Source organism: Esox lucius, chromosome 8 (genome assembly GCF_011004845.1).
Source record: "Esox lucius isolate fEsoLuc1 chromosome 8, fEsoLuc1.pri, whole genome shotgun sequence".
NCBI lineage: Eukaryota > Metazoa > Chordata > Actinopteri > Esociformes > Esocidae > Esox > Esox lucius.
In genome coordinates, this window is record NC_047576.1 from 16,979,993 (window position 1) to 17,006,105 (window position 26,113).

At 38.7% G+C, this 26,113-nt stretch overlaps 1 protein-coding gene across 2 annotated transcripts in view; it reads right to left on the reverse strand.

Moving 5' to 3' along the window:
* LOC105025892 (inactive N-acetylated-alpha-linked acidic dipeptidase-like protein 2) overlaps positions 1-26,113 on the reverse strand; it is a 311,906-nt gene that overhangs the window by 193,296 nt on the left and 92,497 nt on the right. For both annotated transcript variants that reach the window (XM_013134897.3, XM_020048731.2), the window contains exon 2: positions 15,446-15,941. In XM_013134897.3, coding sequence (XP_012990351.2) covers positions 15,446-15,933 — 488 coding nt within the window. In that variant the 5' untranslated portion in view covers positions 15,934-15,941. The remainder of the gene's footprint in view (positions 1-15,445; positions 15,942-26,113) is intronic.

The following is a 26,113-nucleotide window of genomic DNA, read 5'->3' on the forward strand; positions in this document are numbered from 1 at the left end:
TTATGAATTGTAAAATCAGAGAAACTGATAATTTTGCAATGGCCTCTTCATTCCATCTAGCTTTAAATGTTTAATCCTGAAATTTTTCTTTAAAATCCAAATAAACATGTAAGCTGTAAAACAAAAAACCTATTACACCTCCTTGCGGGCCAGACCGAACGGCCAGCAGCTTGTCGACCCCTTTCCCACCGTGTCAGGACAGTAGATGGTTCATCAACAGAATCCTGTCAAAGACTGTGGAAGGGTCAGTAGTGACATTACACAGCTCTATAAAGGTAAGACAACAACCCTAGCCTATCGTCCTATTCCTTTGCCCTACCCCTTTAACCTTGTGTTTTCCAGTCTGTTCCTCCATGGCTTCAATATTGTCGTCCTACGCCTCATTCGTCTAATCAATTGCTCAAGGAGGGACTTCCATGGTAGAATTTAACATTACAGAACATTCAGATACACCCATGCATTGTCTTCTACCCTCATATTCAACAGGTAAGTAATTTCCATTGCTTCATTCTTCCCCTCTAATCAGGCACACATTTAGACCTGGGACACCAGGTAGGAGTAATTTCATTTTAAAATGACTGGGTATCCCGATGACTAGATTAAGTAGCCTATTTTAAATTCTCCAAACTGTAATTATATACTCTTCCACTTAGCTTGGTTAAATATTTGGCTCATCAACATGGTGTTTGTATCCCCGTTTACTCATGCATCTTTTTCCATAACTATTTCCGGTTCTGTCTCCCTGGACGTGCTTGAGCCTTTTGTGGATCCCCTCATCACAGTGGCATCAAGGAATAATCTGAGGAACGACACACAGGATGCTTTTTGATACATATTAAACATGGGTAACGTAAAAAATCAACTAGAGACACCTCATTCTTTTTGATGAGGAGTTTTTGACCCAGCAGTGCTAGAGTAGCTAGTGAAATAGTAAGTAATGAGAACTGAATCTATTTCATTATTTCTGATGTAGCCCTGATCCCATCCCTTCAATAAAGTTTGATTTGTTGTTTCTAAATATTACTGTGGGACACTAACTCCCACAAGACTTGGCAGCATCATGTCTTGTTTTTCTCATCCACCACCCCATAGTCCACACTAAGGAGCAGGTTAATATTGTGCCCCTCTGCTGCCCCAGTCTCCTTCCAGCAACACATGGTTCTTTCACTTCATTCATCCTCTCAATGCCATTACTTTATCATAATTCTGCCCCATTTGCAACACACCTACAGATTTAGTTTTATATAAATATTACATACAGTATGTCACACATTATACATTGCATGGATAGTAACACAAACACTCTGTATTTGTATTGTTTGTAAAGATAACTTCATTTCAAAATATAGGGAGCTGGAGTTGATTTTTAGAATGTGTCTGAAGATATTACCGGAAAGACGTATTTTTATGAACATATTTGGCTTTGTTGTTATTCAACCTTTATTTGGCTGAAATGAAAAAAGGACATGCCCTCAGGTTGGACTTTCTGAAAATGTATCTCCACCAACCCCTCCACTTCTTTATTCTTAAATTAAAAAAATCACGTACTGTACTTTGATGAAGTTGTTTGCTGACATTAACCTAACATTAAACCAGCCCAGTGGGAAAGTGCAATATCATTAGCATAACACACTGTATTGGGAACGGCTATGTTGTATCCTAGGCAGAAATAATACTGTCTTCGACTTGTCTAGTGTCATCAATCACTGTAGTGAGGCATGGGAATTGGTTATGCAGGTTTTTACATATTGTAATTTTACTTTCTGGTCTGATACCTGCCAGGGGAAAGATTCATAGTTTTCTTTTAGACTGCCTAATATCTTTATCATAAAATGAAATTAGATCTGTTCACTGAAGTATTTTCACAGTTTATTTGTTTTGTCACCAACCTACTAATTAGGCTTATGTCCATGGACAGACAAAGGGTAGCAGGTAAATGCAGAAAAGAAGTTGAATTGTTAGTTCCACATGATGCCAGTATTGGTAATTCATAAGATAAACAACAGGAATCTATAACAATGTAAGTATAAGTGCACTGATATGGCAATTATTTTTGTGTTAGTACATAGTAATTAAACACTGAGGTCTAGCTTGCTAAGTAATTGTCTTTGCTACAAATTACCATTGTGTTTTTTGCAATGCTGCAATTTACTATCCACTCAAGGACTGCACCAACACACTGTTTTTACTTGGCTGTGAACGCACTAGGTTACTTGGTTGTGGAAAGGGACCTCATAGAAACATTGAGGTTAGTAATGGTAATGTATCATGTGATGGAGAAAATGCCAGCTATCTAGCTTTGGTTATCAAAAACCAAACACTACAGGAGGAATGGTGGGAGAGGAGCTCTGAGCACAGCAACAAAACACAGTCATCAGAGCTTTGCACAGTAGCTAATAGGCTTGCAGCTTATACAGAAATCAATATGCTAACGCAAAACCACTATCTCACCATTTCTTTCAGTTACTAAAGTTACAAACTTTAGGTTTGTTATTTCATGCTGTGACATTTGGAACTTTATTATGGCACTTGGCAAGGTTTGACCACCTTGTTATTTTCTTTTTTATTAACTTTTCAACTTGTACTCACTGTAACACTAAAACTGTTATGGCCATGTTTGACTACAAATTGACAATAAAGAGTGAATATGATCTTTAAGAGGGTACACTCACTGACTATAGGTCCAAAACAGATTTAAGTTAAATTGCAATATCATCCATGTCTTAATTTATCTCAAATGCAATAACTACAACTAGCAATATCTAAACAATGGATTTCAAAAATGGTCATTACAGAATTCATGACATTAGAAATTGTCTACTTGATACATTTCTCCTTGATTTGTGAACATAAAATGTCTTTCTTTGTTAAAAATACTCTGCAGAGAGTGCTTTGCAGTTAGGCTAAACTGAACTTTTGGATTAGAAACAAACCTCCACCAATGTGCATGACAAAAAAACATGCGTTTAGTTATGCCATTGTCTATTAATTTTCACAACAACACAACATCATAGATCTATACATATATTTGTTGCATCTATGTCAACTAAATGTATTTCAGGAGGCAAGATAATTTACTTGAACGTACATAAGCAGCCAGGGGTTGTTGCATTCATGTGGCCTAACGTAAATGCACTAATAATCTGACATTCACCTGATTACATTAATGGAACATAGCAGAGTTGGGAGTGTGCAAGAAAAAACTCTCTCATTGTGGTTAGCTAAGTGAAATAACAACTAGGTGGGAGCAAGTTAATATTCTAACACACGTTTGCTTCAAAGCATATATAATGTAGCAGTTAACCGTGAGCATGGTTAGAATGCCTAGACACAAACACTGTCACCTTTCTAATTAAAGAACGCTACATACACTGCACGGCAAGCTTCTCTCATTGACTCAAATTCAAACAGCTGCAACCCCTGGTTGATGTTACTGTAGCTAGCTCGCTAACATCAGCTAACCGCTAGCTAACATAACGAGTGACCTGTAATTCAATGCAGAGAAAATGAAGGGTGGTGACGGTTAGAAATGTTTTTTATTGTATTGAGTAGAAGAAGTAAAGAAATGTCTAACATATCCTTTGTTTGAATTACTTACTGAAAGTAAACCATCAACGACACTGTCAGATTTCCACACATGCACTGCACCTGTATGACGTGCCACTGCTGAGGGCTTGGGGACAGTGGATCAAACCACTGTGAGGCAGGGAGCCGGGGGGGGCAGCAAATCTTCGTTTTCCCCAGGAGGGGGGGGGGCAGCAAATCTTAGTTTTCCCCAGGATGGGGGGCAGCAAATCTTAGTTTTCCCCTGGATGGGGGATCATATCCCCACTGTCCCCCCGGGAGTTCTGCCTATGATACTAGTTGAGGTGTGTTGCAATCACCATGATGAAGGTGATTTTTTCTGTTCTTCTTGCAAAAGTTTTAAATAATTTTGGGATGTGTGCAAATATTCTTCTGTACAATCGATACGTGATGACAATGGAATGCAGAACCATTGGTACTGAACCGTACCAAATTGGTATTGAATAATGATCCAAATTAAACAAGATATGCATAAAACAAATCGTCTTAACCGCCACCAGCAGAATCCCTAATTTTGACTGAGTTTCTTGGCACCCATTCGCCATGAACTTTCCCTGACACATATCAGTCTTGTCATGTTTTTACAGTGTTTGGGCATTATCGATGTGCAGTTCGCGAACGATTCGGGACTCACAAGTCTTTTTTTCTAGTGACTCGTTCAATTGTATTATTCATTAGAACGTTTGTCAGCTAATTACTACATGATCACTTGCTTCATACCCGGTACCCAACAACGGAATACGCTGTTAGTTTTGCGTTCGCAAAGAAAAGTAGATCAGTACAATAGCATTATAAAGATATGTTTGTAACAGATAACTGTAGGCATTTTTGACTCACATGAATTACTCGAAAGAATGGAACTTTTTACTGGACACAAAATCCAAGTCAGTAGAAAGTGTCGAACTTCCCATCATTATTCGGGAGTGGCTTCTTATTGGTTCAAACTGTCTGTGGCTCGATGGCAACATGAATTGTTGGTTGTGGGAGTAGGCTTGAGTTCTGCACTGCAGCATTGTGGGAGCCCACCACCATTACGGCTCAATTATTCACGCCAGCTTTACACGGACCAGGAAGCTGGGCTTTTTACCCTATACTGAGGGGAGTACGCTCTATTTGCCATACCCCCAGGAAAAAACTACTCCATGGTCGGTCCATGGCTTATGAACAAACCACTTCAGTGCCCCAGACTCTAAAATGAAATGTCCTAAAAGGAAGGCTACATGTCTAAGAAAGGCTTGAAATTCTGTGGCCCAAAAAAAACCCTACATGAGGTAGTCTTGAACCTGACATGACATCACAGCCTTTAGTGATTGCTTGGATCTGTATAGACAAATGGCCGTTTATAAGACCTTAGATTTTTATTTTTAAAGCTATGAGCAAGTAACTAAAAAACAGTTAACTCTTCACCCCATAACAACTACAACTTTGACTAAAAGCCTTTCTCTGATGGTTTAATCAGTGTTCATAACAAAGGAAATTGGTCTGGTTCAAAGTGCATATTCACATTATTGATGCCCACTGTTAGTGTTAATGAGAACCCTCTGTATAATTAATGATTTTGTTGGAGATCGGAAAAAGGAATAGAATTAAAATAATTCTTATTCTTTTAATTGCAGTTAAGGCAATTATAGGTTTCATAAGCCTTAAAATAAATAAGACACTCTACAGCCCCGGAAGAAAATGCAAATAAAACTATAATAAAGTTCATATTCAATGTACTTAAAATTGTTCCTAATTTAGATTATTGTAAGTATATTTAAATAAATAACAATTCCATGCTTGGGATATCATTGCATAACTACTCAGAGATTTAGGTTGGTTCAAACACAGAAAAAGTAGTGAAAAAATTCAGCCTACAATAAAGCAAAACTAATGACTATAATCAATGGTTGCTATTTGTAATGACAGTCTTGTCTGGTCAATTACTGTAAATTTTTTGATACTTGAGTGCTGCCATACAGGGCTGGGCTGTGGCAGAACTGAAATATGAACGGAACGTGCAGAAGGCAGGATGGCGTCATTGTCTTGGCGTAATCCAAAACTCTCAAATGGCCAAAAAGGCCTCAACAAAAAGTCATTTTGTAAGTTCCTGTTAATCACTGTTTGTTTTAAATGTCAACAGCCCAAAGTGGATCCATCCGCTATGGCAGACAGGCCCGTAGGTCTCTCACCTGACTCCCTCACCGCTTCTCTGCACTCACAGAAACCTGCTCCCTATTTTAATTGCTTTTCACAAACCAGCACCCAAAGCTTCACACTCTGGAAAGTTTGGTTGGAGTGAGCCAAAGCCAAGCAGTGAGCACTCATCCTGCTTGTTGCCATAGCAGCAATCTGGTTCCCAGAGTTGATTTCCAAGGTCTTGTTTTAAAGTGTCTGGGCAATTATTCAATATTTCTATAATATTATGAATTAAAATATGAATGAAATAATTTTGCTTAACATTTTTCAATGAAGTAAAATACACTATAATAGAGGACTGATGAGTGGGTGTAGAGTTGTTGAAATTCGGAAAAGAGGCTTCCGTGCAGTGGTCTAAGGTGCTAAACTACAGGGTGTGGCCGGGAGGTTCCAATTGGCCTCACCTTGCCCAAGAGCTAGAGGAGTGGTGGACTGGTGAAGCATTACAAAGGGGAATGCTTCAGAGGATACATATACCAATTTTTGACTTTGTGCTGTGACAAGGTCATTACTGCAATTGGACACCACAAAACTGGAATGAGAAAGACAACAAATATAATAATCAAATAAAACTGGGCAACATCATCCAATCATTATTATTGCTACAAAAATAGGCAGAAGAGTGTTTTACTAAACTATGTCCAACCTTTTCCGATCACATTGCATCTGTCCTGTCTTGTCTGGTCACCTACTTTCTTCAGCCCACTGAGCTGCAGTCTGCCGTCACCAAAATAATACAGTCTGACATAACTTTAAAGCCTTCTCCACCAAGATATAGTAGAAAATACCGCCACCTAAACATACCATAATCTATCTGTCTGATCCAATTTTGTCTTTGTATAAGATGAAGAAAGCAGTATCCCATTGTCCTGGGAGTGACAGTGGGATGAGAATAGTCTCTTGCTTATTAGATGGCAATTGTAACACACGGTTATTATTATTGATTCACACACCCAAGGAATATCAATTTCATTCAATGGCAATCCATCTCAACATGCGTATCCTAATAATGGTTCTTAGCCTTGAATGAGCGGTGCTTGTGCAGACTCAGCAAAACATACACGCACAGACACACACTCAGACACACACACAAGATGTCTCTTCGTTTTCCACAAGCCCACCCTCTCTCTTTCCCACATAGCACATCTCACAGCACACTAAATGTTATTACACCACTAAATTAAAAGCGAACACTGAAATTGAAATACTGTGCAAAAATATGCAGACCACGTATTTGGCAATACAATGCATTTCCCTTAAAGTCTATTTTCAAATTGGTATTCACAACCTACAATATTGGGCTTACAAAATATACTTTAATTGATATAAGTGTCACACTATAATAGCTTTATTCCGACTTGGCCATGGTTCATGTTGACACTCAATTCGGTCATTATTCAATTCCCATAGAGGTTACCCATGGAGAGACTGCTGCTCAAGCATTTCTCATAATATGACACACTGTATTCCCATGACAATATTCAGTTCTATTTATTCAAAAGCATTCAATCATACTGACATGCCTGTTAAACAATACATAATTTTCCTCAAAAAGTCTGGGATGAATATGGTATTCCAACATAATGTTATCTGTCCTATCACCAGTTCATAATATAAACCCTAGCTTATATTGCGGAGTAGTCCACAGCATCCCCAGGGAAGAGAGATAGGTTAAGGAGGGATGGAGAAAAAAGGCAAAGAGAATGAGAGTGAGAAAAAGAGAGAGACTTCTTCCAAGCCACAACTGGCATAACATTGATGCAGGATGTGTGAGTTATTGTATGTCCGCACATTAATGGAGGTATGAGCTTAATTTCAGCCACCAATAAACACTGAACAGTGACCCTAATGTTTTAAATGACTGTATTTGACTTTTTCTGATAAGGATCCCAAATAGGTTGTCGACTGTTTAGATCGGCAAAATGTACAAACATTTGTCAAGTGAGGTAAAAAATATTTTAATCTTTATCCATCTTTCCAATTTTACATGCAACAATAATCATCCAAGATTTAGCAGCTGCTCTACCTGTTTGAGAATTGATGTCACTCTGCACTCAAAAGTTCTGTCACGTCTGATTGGCACCCTACCAGCAGGGTTAATTTGGTTACATTTAATGATGAATGGAAAATTGTCTAGATAAATTCAATTGGGCACCAATCCAAAACAGAGATTTGCTCAGAGAAACAGTCTGGCTTCTCCCATGTATCATTTCAAATGGGGCCGTCACCATAGGGGATAGAAGATCTGACAATGGCCAATCTAGGTCAATGACATATAGCACGACATCACACAATATCTTCACTATGTGGCTTTTATTAAAAGCTGCTAACCAGCATTCATGCAAAACTGCTATATATTTTTTACATAGAATTTGCTGTATTTTCCTGATTTTTTTTTTGTCATAATGTATAGAGGCAAATGATTGTCTTACTCTTGTCAGCTTGCACATTTCATTCAGCCATGGTAGTAGACAGGAATTCTGAGAGGTAGTACTACAGTCTATGTTAACTTAACAAGCCTGTTTAACCACAATTATATTCATGCTTGTATTATAAATGAGCAGTGCAGCTTCTCCAAAAGTTCGATGTCAACTATTAATTTTGGACCTAGCTAGCTATGATCCATTTATAAAGTAATTGGCATTGAGTTGTGTCAGGGCATGGACAAACAGCTAACAAAGGTTGGTTGGCTAATGTGTGTGGTAGTCCTGGGACGTAAACTATGTATGGTGTTGGTGTTACCTTAACTTATTTAGCTAGCTACAGTATGCAACCATGAGGAACATTTAGTTGCATGGCCTGAAAATACAGGACACTGAAATATTTGGACACTGACGCAATTTTCCAAATGTTGGCTCTGTACGCCATCACAATGGATTTGAACAACCAAGACGCAAATGAAATGCAGACTTTAAGCTTTAATTCAAGGGGTTGAATATCATATGAAACGTTTAAGAATTGCAACCATTTTCATACACAGTTCCCTTATTTCCCCTTAAAATGTTCATTTTTAATACTTTGTTGAGAATCCTTTGCAGGCAATGACTGCTTGAAGTCTGGAACTCTGAACATCACCAAACGCTGGGTTTCCTCCTTTGTGATGCTTAACCAGGCCTTCACTGCAGCTGTCTTTAGTTGTTATTTGTTCGTGGGTCTTTCTGCCTTAAGTTTTGTCTTCAGCAAGTGAAATGCATGCTTGATCGGGTTTGAGATCAGGTGATTGACTCGGGCCATTGCAGAATATTCCACTTTTTTGCCTTAAAAAACTAATGGGTTGCTTGTATGTTTTGGGTCATTGTCTATCTGTAAAGTGAAGCGCTGTCCAATGAACTTTGCTGAATGTGGCTGAATCTGAGCAGACAATATATTCCTATACACTTCAGAACTCATCTGGCTCCTTCAGTCCTCTGTCACATCATGAATAAACACAAGTGATTCAGTGCCATTGGAAGCCATGCAAGCCCATGACATTAAACTGCCTCCACTGTGTTTTACATCATGAGTTTATGAATGAGGCTTATAAATGGTAAAGTCTTCTCAATTTTGGTAGACTTGGATAATGACATGCCTACCTCCTGCAGAGTGTTCTTCATGTTGTGAAGGGGTTTTTCTTTACCATGATCATCCAACACTGCTGTCTTCCGTGGGCATCCAGGCCTTTTTGTGTTGCAGAGCACACCAGTGAATTATTTTTTCCCCAGAATGTACCAAACTGTTAATTTGGCCACTCCTAATGTTCCTGCTATCTCTCTGTTGGATTTATTTTTTGCAGCCTAAGGATAGCCTGTTTCAGTATATATACTGAGAGCTCCTTTGACCACATTTTGTGGGTTCACAGCAACAACTTCCAAATGCGAATGCCACAGCTGGAATCCACTCCAGACTTTTTACCTGCTTAATTGATGAAGAAATAAGGAAGGAATAGCCCAAACCAGATTTTAAGTCAATTGTCCAATTACTTTTGGTCCCCTGAGGGTGCTACATATTAAAGAGCTGTAATTCCTAAACCCTTCCTCCAATTTTGATATGAATACCCTCACATTAAAGCGGAGAGACTGCAATTTAAGCCCATATTCATTATTTAACTGTAACTTGAATATATTTTGGTTAACAGCCAAAATAACAAAACTTGTGTCAGTGTCCAATTATCTCCAGAGCTAACTGTGTATTATAACATATTTAGTGGTAACTATTTAGTTAAGTAGCTAGCTATGCTTTTGGAAAGCCAGCATGAGGAAGTTTTGTCAGATTTGACGGTGCACAGCCCGTCCATAAAGCTAATGTTACAGCTGATTTATGAGTTCCTCCACCCAGGAACATAAACAGTCTAGTCGGATGGGCATTCTCTCAGTGAAACACAATGAGTGGTTCACCCAAGTGTGCACCATGCGTTAGGATCTAACGTCACAGGGCATAAAGAGTAGTGTAATGTATGGAAATGCTGCCTCAGTATAACAGTAATGTTTACACACTGGCTCTCAAAAGTATTCACCCCCTTCACTGTGACACACCTGAATGAGTTGTGGTGCAACCAATTGCCTTTAGAAGTCATAATTAGTTCAGTGTAGCCCACCTTCATGCAATTAAGGTGTTTCACAAGATTTCAGGTTAAATACACCTGTCTCTGGGAGGTCCCACCGTTGGTTAGTAGAATTCCAAAAAAAACGTAATCGTGAAGATGTAGGAACATTCAAAGCAATCAGGGGTAGGATTAAAGAACATTAAAGTTCAGAGCAGTGTAAAGTTCATTACTTAGAAATTGAGATAATATTTCAACTGTGAATCTTTTTCGAACAGGCCTTCAGAAATAACTGAGTAACCAGACCCAACCAAGAGACCTATGGTAACTGTAAAGTAGTCTTCCAAGGGCTGACTTGGGAAACACAGAAACACTTGCCTGGGTGCTTCACAAATGTGGCATTTATGGAAGAGTGGCAAAAAGAAAACTACTAAGATCAAATATTGTCTAGAGTTTGTTAGAAGGTATGTGAGAGAATCTGGGACCAAGTGGAAGAAGATTCTATGGTCTGATGAGACCAAAGTAGAGCTTTTTGACCTCAGCGCTAAGCGTTATGTTTGGCACAAGTCTAATACCACACATCAATCAGAGAAAAACATTCCTACTGTGAAGCATGTGGGTGGCAGGGCCTAGAAAAGCTTGTGAAGATAAAGGGCTTGATCTGGGACTTGGGAGAAGATTCCAGCAGGATAATGACCCAAAACATACAACCAAAACCACAAAGGTGTGGCTTATAAACAAAGTGATCAATGTCATGGACTGGCCGAATCAAAACCCAATTATGGTTGCACGATATTGGACATAACTGGCATCGTGATATTTTGTTTTTCTGCGATATATATTGCGATATGAAAAAATACAGGATGTCTTCACCAGATAACTTGAAAAGCTCTATATGAAAATAATGTATTATTCTAGAATTATTGGGGTGATTTTGTAGGGAACTGCATGTTCATGGAAAATAAAAAATTAAACTGAAAATGAGTTTTTAACCTCATTTTGGGTAGTTTAATTTATTCTATTAATTAATACACTGTTTAATTCACCATGGTTCTATTGCATTCATGTAATACTCTTCTATCAATTTAGGCTAAAGTCAATGATCTAACATGTTATGATATTAATAATGCATGTTGCTTAACCTAAAATAAAGGGTCTCATTTGTGAATGAAGAGGTGTGGTGTCTATAAGGGATCCAGGAAATTACAGGAGGCTTTATTTCAGTACACCAACCAGGTTAAAACAGAGCATTCTCTACGGAGGAAGTTTCATTATCACAATAGGGAATTCATGTGAATGACAAAATCAAATCAAAAAGTAATTTAACATTTTATTACATTACAAATTAAATTACAAACATCCTTTTTGAAAATAGAAACATGTATCTTTTAATTTAAGCCATTTGAAAAATGAAAAAGAGCAGCTATACACCAATCCTGAGTGGTTTACAAAAACAAAATATAGTGTTTATAAAACAAATCATTTGTAATAATAAAAGCAGAACCTAACTAATAAATACCAATGAACTGAACATGAATAACAAATATCAACAAAGAACACTTGTTGTTTTTAAAATAAACTTTTCTTAGCAACATTGCCATTGATCATCATGGCTAGAGAAATGCAGATTAAATTAAATTATAAAATCTGGTTTCTTTCTAAACAGAGTACCAAGTAAAATAAATAAATGTCTTTCTCACAACTGTAGGATAATATATACAATCTAAATGCTATATAAATATAATAACTTGACTTTGAGCATGTATTCATTGCTCACTCAAACTTGAAGGTTTTTGGCCAGGAATACCAGTCTATTCACCATTACAGGCATGAGACATGACCGTTGGCAAGTGACACTGAAAAGCCTCTCTGAGGGGGAACTTGTTGCGGGAATGGATAGATACTTGCAGGCAAGCTTGGCGAGCTTACTCAAGGGAAAAAAACAGACAAAATAAAGTACTTATTATTATACACATTTAATAAATTTACTTTAATGATTTATAAAAATAAATTGCTCATAAAACTGTTTTGCAAATGATTACACAATTAGTTATTTACAGATACAATTTAGAGTTTCAGCATGCTTTCTTTATTTAACTTATATCTCATGAATTTAGCACTAACAATTTTAATTAATGATAACCCAAAATAATGGGGCATTTAATTCCATTGTTTGTTATTGTAAACAAATGCAACATTTAAACATAAAAAAGATAGCAGAGATATATAGATATGAAACATTAATGCCATAGGATATCAGCCCTGGCATTCAGTGCTTTGGCTTTCAACCTGACAGTCTGTATCCTTCATTCTTCCCCAGCCCCATCCTCTATAATAAAAATATATGAAACTTATGAAAATGGTTATATTTCAGAACGTTGCTATGTAATAATATGTAACAGTAATAGTATAGCAATAGCAACAGTAGTAAAACATAATGCGCAATTGGGCATAACTTACCAACTGCAAGATGCAGTCTGTGGCCAAAGCACTGCATTCTGGTCCACTTGTTCAGGGCGGCAGCCTTCACCATCTTCGCAGCATTGTCTGTTGTTATACAGACTGGACGACTCTCATCTAGGCTCCAATCAGCTAAAGCTTCTCTCATCCCTGTTGTGATGTTCTCTCATGTATGATCCTCTGGGAAAAATGCAGTTTGCAAACAGCGACTTTTCAGGTGGAAGTCCTCATTAATAAAGTGTACGGTCAAACTTATGTAGGGCTCCGTTGTCCGGCTGGACCACAAGTCCGTTGTTGCTGTATAATATTCCACTGTTTCAACTTGTGCCTTGCATTTCTCGTACAATTCTGGGATGGCAACTTGAGAGAAATAGTTGTGATGGCATTACCTACTGCTTGTCAAGCAACCGGTAGAATGCAAATAAATTATTTAATTTTCTGAATTTGAATTTCTGAATTTTTGTTTTAGATTCCGTCGCTCACTGTTGAAGTGTACCTATGATTAAAATTACAGACCTCTACATGCTTTGTAAATAGGAAAACTGAAAATATTGGCAGTGTATCAAATACTTGTTCTCCCCACTGTATATGGCCATACATTAGTAATACATAAAATACATATTAGTATATGTTAAAAAAAAATATATAGGCACATATTAAAAATATATGTTTTCATATAATATTCTTTTTTTTAAATTATTTATTTATTTGTTTTATTTTTATTTAATTATTATTAAATAAAAAATATATATATTATTATTTAATTTTATTTATGAACTTTTTTGTGTTGATCATTTGCAAAAGCTCATTGTTAAATCTATTTAGATTTTATGTTGTAAATCCAAAGGGTAGAATACTTTTGACAGCCACTGTTCTAAGCCAGAGGCTGAAATGAAATCATCTACTGAAAACAGTTCTATTGGCTTTGTTGCCAACATGCCTTTTGGATACAATTCAGATTGAAAATAAGTCTCCAAATAATTAATGTCATGGTCAAATTAGTGGGTTTTAAGCACAGTATGAAAGGGGTCTACTGAATATGTTCATTCTGTCCACAGGAGACCAGAAAACCAAAGGTTGTGTCGCAGTTGCCACTGAGAGTCTTCTAGAGCCAAGTTGGTTCCTCTGTTAAATCGCCAGTATAGCCAATTCTTTCTTCTCTTTATCCCACTGGAGTCGCGACCCTTAATCTGACTTTGGGATTATTTATTTCAATTGGTGGGATGAGAAATGCTCCTTAGTGTACTCTATCAATTACTGGGCATACTTAGTAAGTGAGTGTCTCAGGGAGATAAAGAATAGCATTAGAGAAGCACAGACACAGGGAAATGCACTTTTGGGATAATCCAATTTCACTGAGACTGTTTTTTGCGCCTGCACTTTTCTTTGAAGTGTAAATGGAGGAAAAAGTGTATTTACACATTCTGTAAATACAGTGATGAGTCAAAGGAATATCCACATCTCAGCTATTCTGGATAAGACAATGGGCCTTTTGGTAGAAGCAATGGGCCTTTTGGTAGAGAATTTGTCTAAACATTTGATAATGACATACAGCATTTCACAAAATCCCACCCTTCAATGTATGTTAGCCCATTACCAAGTGCATAGAAGCATACAGTACTGTAAAGTGGACTGAAAATAATTAAATGTAATACACTAGTAACCTGCACAAAAGCAGCACAGACTGTCATTAGCTAACATCGGATATTAGAAAACAAATGTTGCATTTGCAAATGTTATTCTCTTTTAACTTTTAATGTTGAGAGAAGAATGTTCTCTCAACATTCAGAATGGCTCTGGTTCTCTTTTTTAAGCCCAGAATCTGAATCTAGTTCATAAACCCCCCTCCCAATGGAGCCTCACTTTGTAAAAGAGATAGCAGCGTTCCTTAAGTGCTACAAAAGTAAAGTTATCTTGGTATGCAACATTCAAGGTAAGTTCTTTAATTTGATGCATGATCAATGTTACTAGTGGTCACAATATTGTGTCACTTTTTCTAAGAGAATCTGCACTATAATATTGTGACTAAATAAATAATAAATACACAAAACCACCAAGCCTGCTTGTGAGTCAGACAGTTTCAGTTCGGTGGAAACTAAGTTATCTTCCTGACACAAATATACATGTATTCCGTGATCCTTGGCACCAAAACAATATCATGCCGCTGGAGGTTTGTCTGCACTTAATTTGACATTAGTACCTGCTTGGGCCCTGTCCCTGCCTGTCAGCTATACACAGCTGGGCTTGAAGTGAACAAGGCTGCTTGTCACTAGTGGAGATACAGTAGTGTTACAGTGTTTGGCTGGGAGACTGTCTTTGCTTGAAGCAAGCAGGTCCCTGAGAGGCTATTCCAGGAAAGCCCACATCTGTTTCCTAAGAATGTCTAACTACCACTTAGATAGTAGAAGGCTTTCCAAGAGGGTTGGAGGATTTTTTGGCTGAGGGATCGATAGCAATATATGTACCCTAAATCACCCTTGCATAACCTGGGAGAACCTCCTTCTCAAAGAAACGTATCCAAATGATTATCATTTGAATGTAAATCCCAGACTAGCTATCTGGTTCGCTTACTATTTTGTAGCTGCTGTACATAATTCCACCACAATAACAAGATGTGTTTCTCGTTATACTATACACTCTTTCACCAAACAATCTGAGTGCATTAAGACCAAATCTGGTGTATGTATGAATAGGCATACATACCTGTGTAAAGCCTGGATCTTTGTTGCTGTGATGTCCCTAAGCAGCTCCTCCAAGATGTCAGTGTCCGCGGGGGGTTCTGGGGTAGGCTTGTCTGTGCGGTGGGCATAGTGGCCTATAAGCAGACCCAGGATAAAAAGCCCAGTCCCTGCCAGCAGGTACCTGACCAGGCTGCAGCTGCTCCTCCGCTGGCCCTTTGGAGGAGCCCTGGTGAAGTGGGATATGTAGTTGGGGTCTTCCTCCTGTAGTCGTTCAAATCTACCGTGGGGAGACACTGACACAGAGGGCTGGATGGGCTCAAGATCTGAGTCGGCGTGGTTGGAGTTGCCCACAGTCTGATGATCTAAACACTCCATCTGAAAGCGATCCAAGCCTAGGACAGGATCTTGTAGCTCCTTCTCCATGTCCCACTCCAGGTCCAGGGCTGAGGCCTGCAGCTCCTCCCTCTCTAGTGAACCTGCATGGGCTGCATGAACCTTCTTGTATGACATGCCTTCACCTAGAAATACACAGATTGCATGGTGGTTATTATCCCAGTTTAACAACAGCACTAAATAGGCGTTGGAAGTTAATCCACTACATTGATTAATTCAACCAATCAGTAGGCTTATATCACATGCACTGAAAATACCAGCAATTCCATGATGTATAGGGCAAAGACCTGAATTGGGGCTCTAGTATTATGGAGTCCTAAACGACCTTTGACTGGTGGACCTTCTACAAAAATATGTTTTTGGTGGGTCCCTGTGAGGAAAGTCATTTACAAATGGAGAGCATTTGACATGAAAGCAACTCGGCCTTGAAGTGGATGCCCCCAAAACATCCTCAAGAGCTACAAAAGAATTATAACTGCTGTGCATGCTTCAATAATAAGAACAATGAATCGAACACTGAATGACATTCATTAGAAGGTCGCTAGGAATAAGCCTCTGCTGTCAAAAAAGAACCAAACAGCTTGTAGAAGTTTGGCAGAAATCACCTGAAGGATACTGGAAGTCCATTCTCTGGACAAAAGAGTCCAAAATCGACCTTTTTGTTCACAATCAAAACCGCTATGTTTGGTGAAAACCCAACACTGCCTACCACCATAAGAAATGTATCCTAACAGTCAAGCATGGTAGTGGAATGTCAAGTACGTTGGCTGCGTAATTAAAGGAACCATAAATTCTGAGGTATACCATGAGATTCCAGAACAGAAGACCAGGCCATCAGTCAAGAAGCTAAAGGTGGGACAAAAATGGGTCTTCCAACAAGACAACCCAAAGCATTCAAGCAAGTCTACCAAAGAATGTGTATTTGTGTATTGGATTGGCAAAGTCAAAGTCCTGAACATAATCCAATCGAAATGCTTTGGCAGGACCTGAAGGGGGCATTGCATGCCAGACACCCCTTAAACCACCCTCAATTGGCTGAGTTCTAGTCCTTATCAAAAGGACCTTATCAAAAGGACAAAGTCCTTATCAAAATTATGAATTTTGATAAGGACTTTGTTTTAAGTGAACTATTTCATTTAAAAAAAAAGATCATCCCAGTAAGGTTCCCGAACATTCAAGCAGCACTATACATAGTTTGCCATGACTTGTGCCATGATATGAAGACTCAGTGAATAAGAAAAGTGGACAGTCTGCTATTACACCAACTACTATTACAACTTAACTGTTTTAGCACCAATGCAATTTTAAATTTGTATCCTAATATTGTTACTTTCAATAGTACATTGACACCCCGGAAATAAGAAAATTGGGTTGAGGCCACCTGAGTGGACCGGGGCCTTTTTCCGAAGGTTTATTTCCGGAGCTGGCACTGCCTACGTTATTTTTATTTCCTTGGCTTTCATCACCATAACAATTAAAAGCCTGACTAGGTATGTGGCTGCTAGCCTGGAGTTTAACTCCAGCCCCCTAACCAAATAGTAAAGATTATTCCAACGGGACCCAATAAGTGCATGCTGAGTTCACTGCAGCTGCTAAAGCAGATCATTAAGGGAGATGAGATCAAATTCATAAAATGGAGCCCAGTGTCTCAGTATAACATCAAATGTAACGGTCCTTTTTACTGACACTGCAATCAAAATTGAAAGAGCCGTCCAATTAATAACAAAAAATCTAATCTGAGTTGAAACTCAAAAGCTCACCAAAGCCATTTTTTTTTTCATTTCAAAGCATTTCCTTTAAATATGACACATTAAAGTGAAGTGAGTTGTTATCAGAGCTTATACTGCATCACCCTGAACATCTCAAGAACACTTACTGATCTTTCTTAGCACTTTTTATTGAAAAAAAAACCTCCACCCAGGTTGTTTAAAAGACAAAAGATATCAATCTTAAAAAAATAAGGAGTTTCAAACACATTACTTTTCTTTCCCCCTTTACACAGTTACACACAAAATATATGCACACAGTCGATCATTAATAAGCATACCATATTTGGGGGGGGAATATGGCACTAATAAGGTACTTTCACATGCTTTGAAGTTAGGATGGTCTTATTTTGCTTTGTGTGTCTCTTTTATTGAAAGAAAAAAAATGTATACACATTTCTTACTAAATGAGCATCCTGGATGTGATGTCATGGGGAAAGAATGAAGCATAGACATGACCTGAGAGTTCCCTCCCGTCAATCTTCAATGCTCCACAAAACGTCCATAATTTCTGCATGGATGCAGATTAAACATCCCCTCTCTAACAATGGACAATATATTAATGCTGATCCTTATCCAGAAGTTCAGAACACTCAAAAACACACACACACCTCCAACCAGCATTACCACTTGTGGACTTGCATCCTGTAAAAATGGTGGTAGGACAAAACAGCAGCTACTGTATTCCTGGGAGAGTGACAGCGGACATTTAATCACAGTAACACCTGTGATTTAACGCCTTTCAACTCTCAGACATAGCCACCCATTCTTTGACTTTTCCATGATGGATGACAGACTGATAACTAACAAGTTTATGTTCCCTATGCTGACACATGCCGAGAATTAGTGTCAGTTGGTAAAATACAACCACATTCTAAATCAAAATATTATACATGCAGGTCCATTATTAAATACCACACTTTATGTCCAGTCTCATCTTTTACTTCACCTGTCCCGTTAATTGTGAGACCCAAAGGTAAAAGGCTCACAACATAGTTACTGTTTTGGTGCCATGGTAAAAAGAAAAAAGCTGGTTCTTGCACCATTTCTAAAGAAAAATGTAATGCTTTTTAAGACCTCAACATATATAATTTAAGACCCAGAAAATGTAAAAATAATATATTTCTGGTAACACTTTCCGATAAGGGTACATGAACTACTATTAACGAAGGCAGTAGTTAACATGACCGAATGAGGAACAAAGACATACACAAATTGTTACTAATGATAACCCTTTATTTATGATTTACAAATACATTAACTAACAGTATGTAGTGTCATTTGCTCATGTTTGACACAGGACATTAACTCATGTCGTTTTTGCAAGAACACACTGTTTGTAGTGTAATTTGGTAATATTGATACAAGCCATAAATTCATGTATCTAGTTGTTTGCATGAACAATTGCTTAAGCAATATTAACTATTTATAAGATAATCACATCTTTGAATATATTATAAAGGTAAGCAAGATAATGATAGTTTAACATTATTCCTTTATGTTAACTAATGGTGAAGTATCAGTTCTAAATGATTTAGAGCTACTAATATGTCATCATTCTTAAGGTACTGTAGGATAATTCATCAATTTAGTTAAAGGGACACAAAATAATAAAAAAATGGTGAAGTATAAGTTATTAATGGTTTATAGCTACCAATGGGTCATTAGTTAGTTATTGTTAAGGTAGGATAATTCATCACATAAGGGGACACAAAATAATAGTAAGGCACATTTTTTAAGTTTGAAAAGATTGTGAGCCCCTGTCCATTGCCTCACAATGGTTTGATCCACTGCCCCTTAGCCCTCACCAGTGGCACATCGTGCAGGTACAGTGTAGGGGTGTGTGCTACTGCAAAATTTGGTTTTGATTCGATACCAAGTAATCCATGGCCAGAATCTCTGATATCAGTTCCAATACCGATACTTTTTATTATTACAAGCGGCTTATGTACTTTCATGTAGGGGACAGTAGTGTAATGATTTAGGAGGTCAATGCATCACCAATAGGCTAAATCTGAATACATTTTCATGACCACTAAATGATTTGCAATCATTGTAAGTAGAGTGGTATAATTTCTACCTGCCACCTGTGGGGCTTTGTAAAAAAAAGTGCTACATAAAGGAATGAAGACAGTTTTTTTTTTTTGCTTTCTACTGTTACTTAATCACATGCATGTTATGACACTTGACTGTTTTGAAAGGCAAATAACAAAATATATTTTTCATTATTGTAATTTGAATGTGCATATTTCAGGTTTTGAGATATTTTAATGGAACTGAAAAAAATATAAGTAATTTAGAGAAATTTCAGTAGGCTAAAAGTATTATTTGAAAATCTGAATATAGTCTATATTTAATAAGACTGCTAAAGTAACAGTTAACAATTACCAAATACAGTTAGTAATTAATGTGTGTAACATTAATTTAATATTATCCAATGCTAAACATCTGATTTGACTATCTGATTTGACAATCAATTTCACTACTACACATACCTGGAAATTCCTTGCCTCTATGAATTGACTGCCAGTGAACTATGTCTTTGTATCGGGGATCTGTCTATGGGCATTTCCCTCCTCCCTTCTTTTCTCTTGCAGTTATCTTTCTCATGGGTTTTCATATGTTAAAATAAATTGATGGTGTTGCCACACTAGTGAACAACCTTACTACATACATCGTAGTTTGCGATGTTTTCATGTACAGCTGTAAAATATCTCCACACGATGCTCCACTTTCTTTCAGCTATGGCATTCATACAATTAATTTAGGCCTGTACCTTGGATTGGTGGTTGGCGCATGAAGTCGCGGTATGCTGGGTGTGCTTGCGCGATGCGTATGTTTGTTGTATGAGTGCACAGTCACAAGCAAAAGTAGTAGAGCCTGAGAAACAATTTTCATAACAACAGAAATTTGTTTGCACGCAGTGACAGTTCTATTCCTTGAAGAAATCGGTACAACCTAGAAGAGAGAAACTGACACTGGTATCGATCCTATTAACGCTAGAATCGATCTTAAGAAATTTGACATACAGGTGCTGGTCATAAAATTAGAATATCATCAAAAAGTTGATTTGTTTCAGTAATTCCATTCAAAAAGTGAAACTTGTATATTATATTCATTCATTACACACAGACTAATATGATTATAACTGACAACTAATGAAAATCCCAAATTCAGTATCTCTGAAAATTTGAATATTGTGATAAGGTTCAAAATTGAAGACACCTGGTGCCACATTGTAATCAGCTAATTAACCCAAAACACCTGCAAAGGTCTTTAAATGGTCTTACGTTTCCTGTAGTTCTTGACCAGGTTTGCACACACTGCAGCAGGGATTTCGGCCCACTCCTCCATACAGACCTTCTCCAGATCCTTCAGGTTTCGGGGCTGTCGCTGGGAAAAACAGACTTTCAGCTCCCTCCAATGATTTTCTATTGGGTTCAGGTCTGGAGACTGGCTAGGCCACACCAGGACCTTGAGATGCTTCTTATGGAGCCACTCCTTAGTTGCCCTGGCTGTGTTTCGGGTCGTTGTCATGCCGGAAGACCCAGCCACGACATCTTCAATGCTCTTACTGAGGGAAGGAAGTTGTTGGCCAAGATCTCGTGCTACCTGGCCCCATCCAATCCTCCCCTCAATACGGTGCAGTCGTCCTGTCCCCTTTGCAGAAAAGCATCGCCAAAGAATGATGTTTCCACCACCATGCTTCACGGTTGGGATGGTGTTCTTAGGGTTGTACTCATCCTTCTTCTTCCTCCAAACAAGGTGAGTGGAGTTTTGACCAAAAAGCTAAATTTTTGTCTCATCAGACCACATGACCTTCTCCCATTCCTCCTCTGGATCATCCAGATGGTCATTGGCAGACATCAGACGGGCCTGGACATGCGCTGGCTTGAGCAGGGGGACCTTGCGTGCGCTGCAGGATTTTAATCCATGACAGCATAGTGTGTTACTAATGGTTTTCTTTGAGACTGTGGTCCTAGCTCTCTTCAGGTCATTGACCAGGTCCTGCCGTGTAGTTTTGGGCTGATCCCTCACCTTCCTCATGATCATTGATGCCCCACGAGGTGAGATCTTGCATGGAGCCCTAGACCAAGGGAGATTGACTGTCATCTTGAACTTCTTCCATTTTCTAATAATTGCGCCATCAGTTGTTGCCTTCTCACCAAGCTGCTTGCCTATTGTCTTGTAGACCATTCCAGCCTTGTGCAGGTCTACAATTTTATCCATGATGTCCTTACACAGCTCTCTGGTCTTGGCCATTGTGGAGTGGTTGGAGTCTGTTTGATTGAGTGTGTGGACAGGTGTCTTTTATACAGGTAACAAGTTCAAACAGGTGCAGTTAATATAGGTAATGAGTGGAGAACAGGAGGGCTTCTTAAAGAAAAACTAACAGGTCTGTGAGAGACGGAATTCTTACTGGTAGGTAGGTGATCAAATACTTATGTCATGCAATAAAATGCAAATTAATTATTTAAAAATCATACAGTGTGATTTTCTGGATTTTTCTACATGTTTTGTAAGTGGTAAAACCTGTTCTCCCCACTGTGTAATCTTAAAGCTGAAGTACGTACGTTTTTTGCATTAAAACATTGCTATTCTATTAATCTGGATCGTGGATTTATTCCTCAGATGGTCCCAGGCTTGGATCTGAAAAACCTCTGTATACCTTGTACTGCATCTACGTAAAAGGATTGTTGGCTCTCGCTGTGGCGGGAAATGTTATCTTGTGCACAGGAAGTGATGCGTTGGACGTATCAAACAAAGAGCTGAGGCTTGACAAAATAAGGAAGTTGTGGCAGTAATGCACCAATAGCGTTGGATGCCAATCGCTGTTAAACCACACAGAAGAAGAAGAAATAAGGTACTTTTAATTTGTGTATGAAGCAGTGAGAGACGCTAGTCAGTTTTCTTAAAAAAAAGCAGAATGTAACAATACCTAAGAAAATATGGTAAGGATCAAAAGAAAGCAAATCTGGTAAAAGAGAAGCAGATGGACGCCGTTCTGAGAGAAAATTGGTGCAGCTACCTATCCAGGATGGATGGAACTCATGGAGCAAAATGCATTAAACTTCGAAGCTTGATGTGGCAATTCTTCTGTTAAATAAGTGAAGTTACCTAAAACGCTAGCTAACTAGCTAACCTCACACTGTTGTTAGTAATTGCCCTATTGGTGTTAATGTGGCTAGCTATACAGACAGAACAGACATGGCTATAGTTACTGACTGTACATCTATCCAGCAGACATTGTTCACAAGTTTTTCCACTAGTACTACCAGCTAATAACGTCAGCTTGCCAGCACGGACAATGTTAGCTGCCTAGAATAATCTCATACTGTTGTTAGTAATTGGCTATAACTAATTACCAGGCAAAAACGATTGGCCAGTTTGGTTAACTAGCTAACTTTCTGTGGATAAAGAGGCGAGCTGTCAGCTGTACCTGCTGTTTGCTTTGTTTACTAGCCCAGCTATTGTTGTAATCGGAAAACATTACCAGGGCGAGTTTAGACTAGTAGCTGGCTATTCTCACGTTTCCTATGTATGCTACATTAGATACATTTTGGCAGCTCACCATCTGTAGCTGTCTGTTCGTGCTGTTTGCTTTGTTAAAGTGTTTGTTGGTGTTGGTAGAGTTCCCACACACAATAGCTGAATTTGCACATTTAAAGTAGTGAGCAAACCAATGGCGCAAACTGAAATAGTATTACAGCCCTACTTTTGGTATACCCTCAGGAATTGCTTGTGAAGAATTCATGTAACTATCCCCTCCAAAGTTGGTATCAGATTTTCGCCCCTGCATCAGCGTCGCGTCAACCTGATGTTTTACCTGCTTCACAGTGTGTTTTATTTCAAAAAGGGGAGAAGAGCAGACGAAGAACATTATTTATTTATTATAGGAAGTAAAAAAAAAACTTTCAAAAAGCAAATATATATATATATATAACGTTTTTCACAATTATTAAGTTGCTTAATCTCCTTCATGGTAGTGTCTTTATTAGGGGTGCAAAAACATCTTCCAACAAAAATGTCAGTCCAGAAAATAGGCTGATGAAAGTAATGCCAGAAGCCCAGAGAGTTGAAACAAACATATGCTGCAAATTTGTAATTTTTCCCGACATAATTGGCCAATATGAATTACCATAATTTGTATGAATTTATAATGAGTCAATACACCCAATCCACCCCCATGAATCAATATATCTCTTATTATTTTAATTCACAAGACTGAATGAACGAGCATCAGCTGTCAAGAATTTAACCTTAGCGTTTCGTGAAGTTTGGACGCTGCCACTGGACGGGGTTTGATTCTAAAGGTTTGATTGATGGCAACGCTGAACGATCAATGGCTGTAGTGCAGCTCCAAGGTACAATTGTCCCCCCAGCATTGTTTTGTAACACCAGCCCAAACTCCCCTCAAGACATGTAGCGTTGCTCTGTTGCTCTCTTCTCAATTTTATGGTCTAGGTCCACCAAAATGCACCTTGCCTCGCGCTCGTTTCCAACCACCTCCGAAACGTATCTTCCTCTCATCCATTTTTCATTCATCTAGCATCTCCCGATCATGCCTCATCCCCATCCAGAACTACTACGAAAAAACGCCACGCATCCAGATGTCAGCTAGCTAATGCAACGTAAAACTTATATTAATGGCGGAGTCCATCATTGTCTAATACTAAGTTAATCAAATAAATACATACTAATTAGATGTTTAACTTGCTGTGCGCCCATGAGCCATAAATGTGCCATCTGCAAATGTAATACCTATAGCAAATTTACAGTACATTTTAAACAATTTATGACCTTAATTTCCCTGATTTTATTTTAATTTCTTCACTGTGCAAAGCCTGATTGCATCTCTGTAAATGGTTGACCTTAATGGCACACCATATCATTGAAACATACACTCACCTAAAGGATTATTAGGAACACCATACTAATACTGTGTTTGACTCCCTTTCGCCTTCAGAACTGCCTTAATTCTCCATGGCATTGATTCAACAAGGTGCTGAAAGCATTCTTTAGAAATGTTGGCCCATATTGATAGGATAGCATCTTGCAGTTGATGCAGATTTGTGGGATGCACATCCAGGGCACGAAGCTCCCGTTCCACCACATCCCAAAGATGCTCTATTGGGTTGAGATCTGGTGACTGTGGGGGCCATTTCAGCACAGTGAACTCATTGCCATGTTCAAGAAACCAATTTGAAATGATTCGAGCTTTGTGACATGGTGCATTATCCTGCTGGAAGTAGCCATCAGAGGATGGGTACATGGTGGTCATAAAGGGATGGACAAGGTCAGAAACAATGCTCAGGTAGGCCATGGCATTTAAACAATGCCCAATTGGCACTAAGGGGCCTAAAGAGTGCCAAGAAAACATCCCCCACACCATTACACCACCACCAGCCTGCACAGTGGTAACAAGGCATGATGGATCCATGTTCTCATTCTGTTTACGCCAAATTCTGACTCGGAATGTCTCAACAGAAATCGAGACTCATCAGACCTGGCAACATTCGTCCAGTCTTCAACTGTCCAATTTTGGTGAGCTCGTGCAAATTGTAGCCTCTTTTTCCTATTTGTAGTGGAGATGAGTGGTACCCGGTAGGGTCTTCTGCTGTTGTAGCCCATCCGCCTCAAGGTTGTGTGTGTAACGAGGTTGTAACGAGTGGTTATTTCAGTCAAAGTTGCTCTTCTATCAGTTTGAATCAGTCGGCCCATTCTCCTCTGACCTCTAGCATCAACAAGGCATTTTCGCCCACAGGACTGCCGCATACTGGATGTTTTTCCCTTTTCACACCATTCTTTGTAAACCCTAGAAATGGTTGTGCGTGAAAATCCCAGTAACTGAGCAGATTGTGAAATACTCAGACCGGCCCGTCTGGCACCAACAACCATGCCACTCACAAAATTGCTTAAATCACCTTTCTTTCCCATTCTGACATTCAGTTTGGTGTTCAGGAGATTGTCTTGACCAGGACCACACCCCTAAATGCATTGAAGCAACTGCCATGTGATTGGTTGATTAGATAATTGCATTAATGAGAAATTGAACAGGTGTTCCTAATAATCCTTTAGGTGAGTGTATTTGGATCAATGTTTTAGAGTGGAGTATAGAATCCCAGAACTGGGATTCCCAATTCTGACCACAGAAATTAAGCTGAAAAAGTGTGTCTGTGTGTGCGTGAGTGTGTGTTTGGACAAATGGTGTGTGGTCATGAGGTAGGACACGTTGTGTGTGGTCATGTAAGGTGACAAATGGAGAGACAGTAAGCAAGAAAGGGTAAAAAGGAGTGAGTAAATATTTCCTAGCACACTCCTGCTTACCCATCATCTCATCTGACATGACCTTGTCAGTTGCTGTAGTTACTGAAGATGAAGCCAGCTGTCAATCCGTTCAGCTATTGCACATTTCACAGAAGGGCAAAGAATCTGGAGTGTGACGAGGAACACGTTAGCAATTATTTCCATGGAACACATAACTACAGCTTTGCACAAGGTAAGCAATAAGGGCTGGCATTGTGGTTACA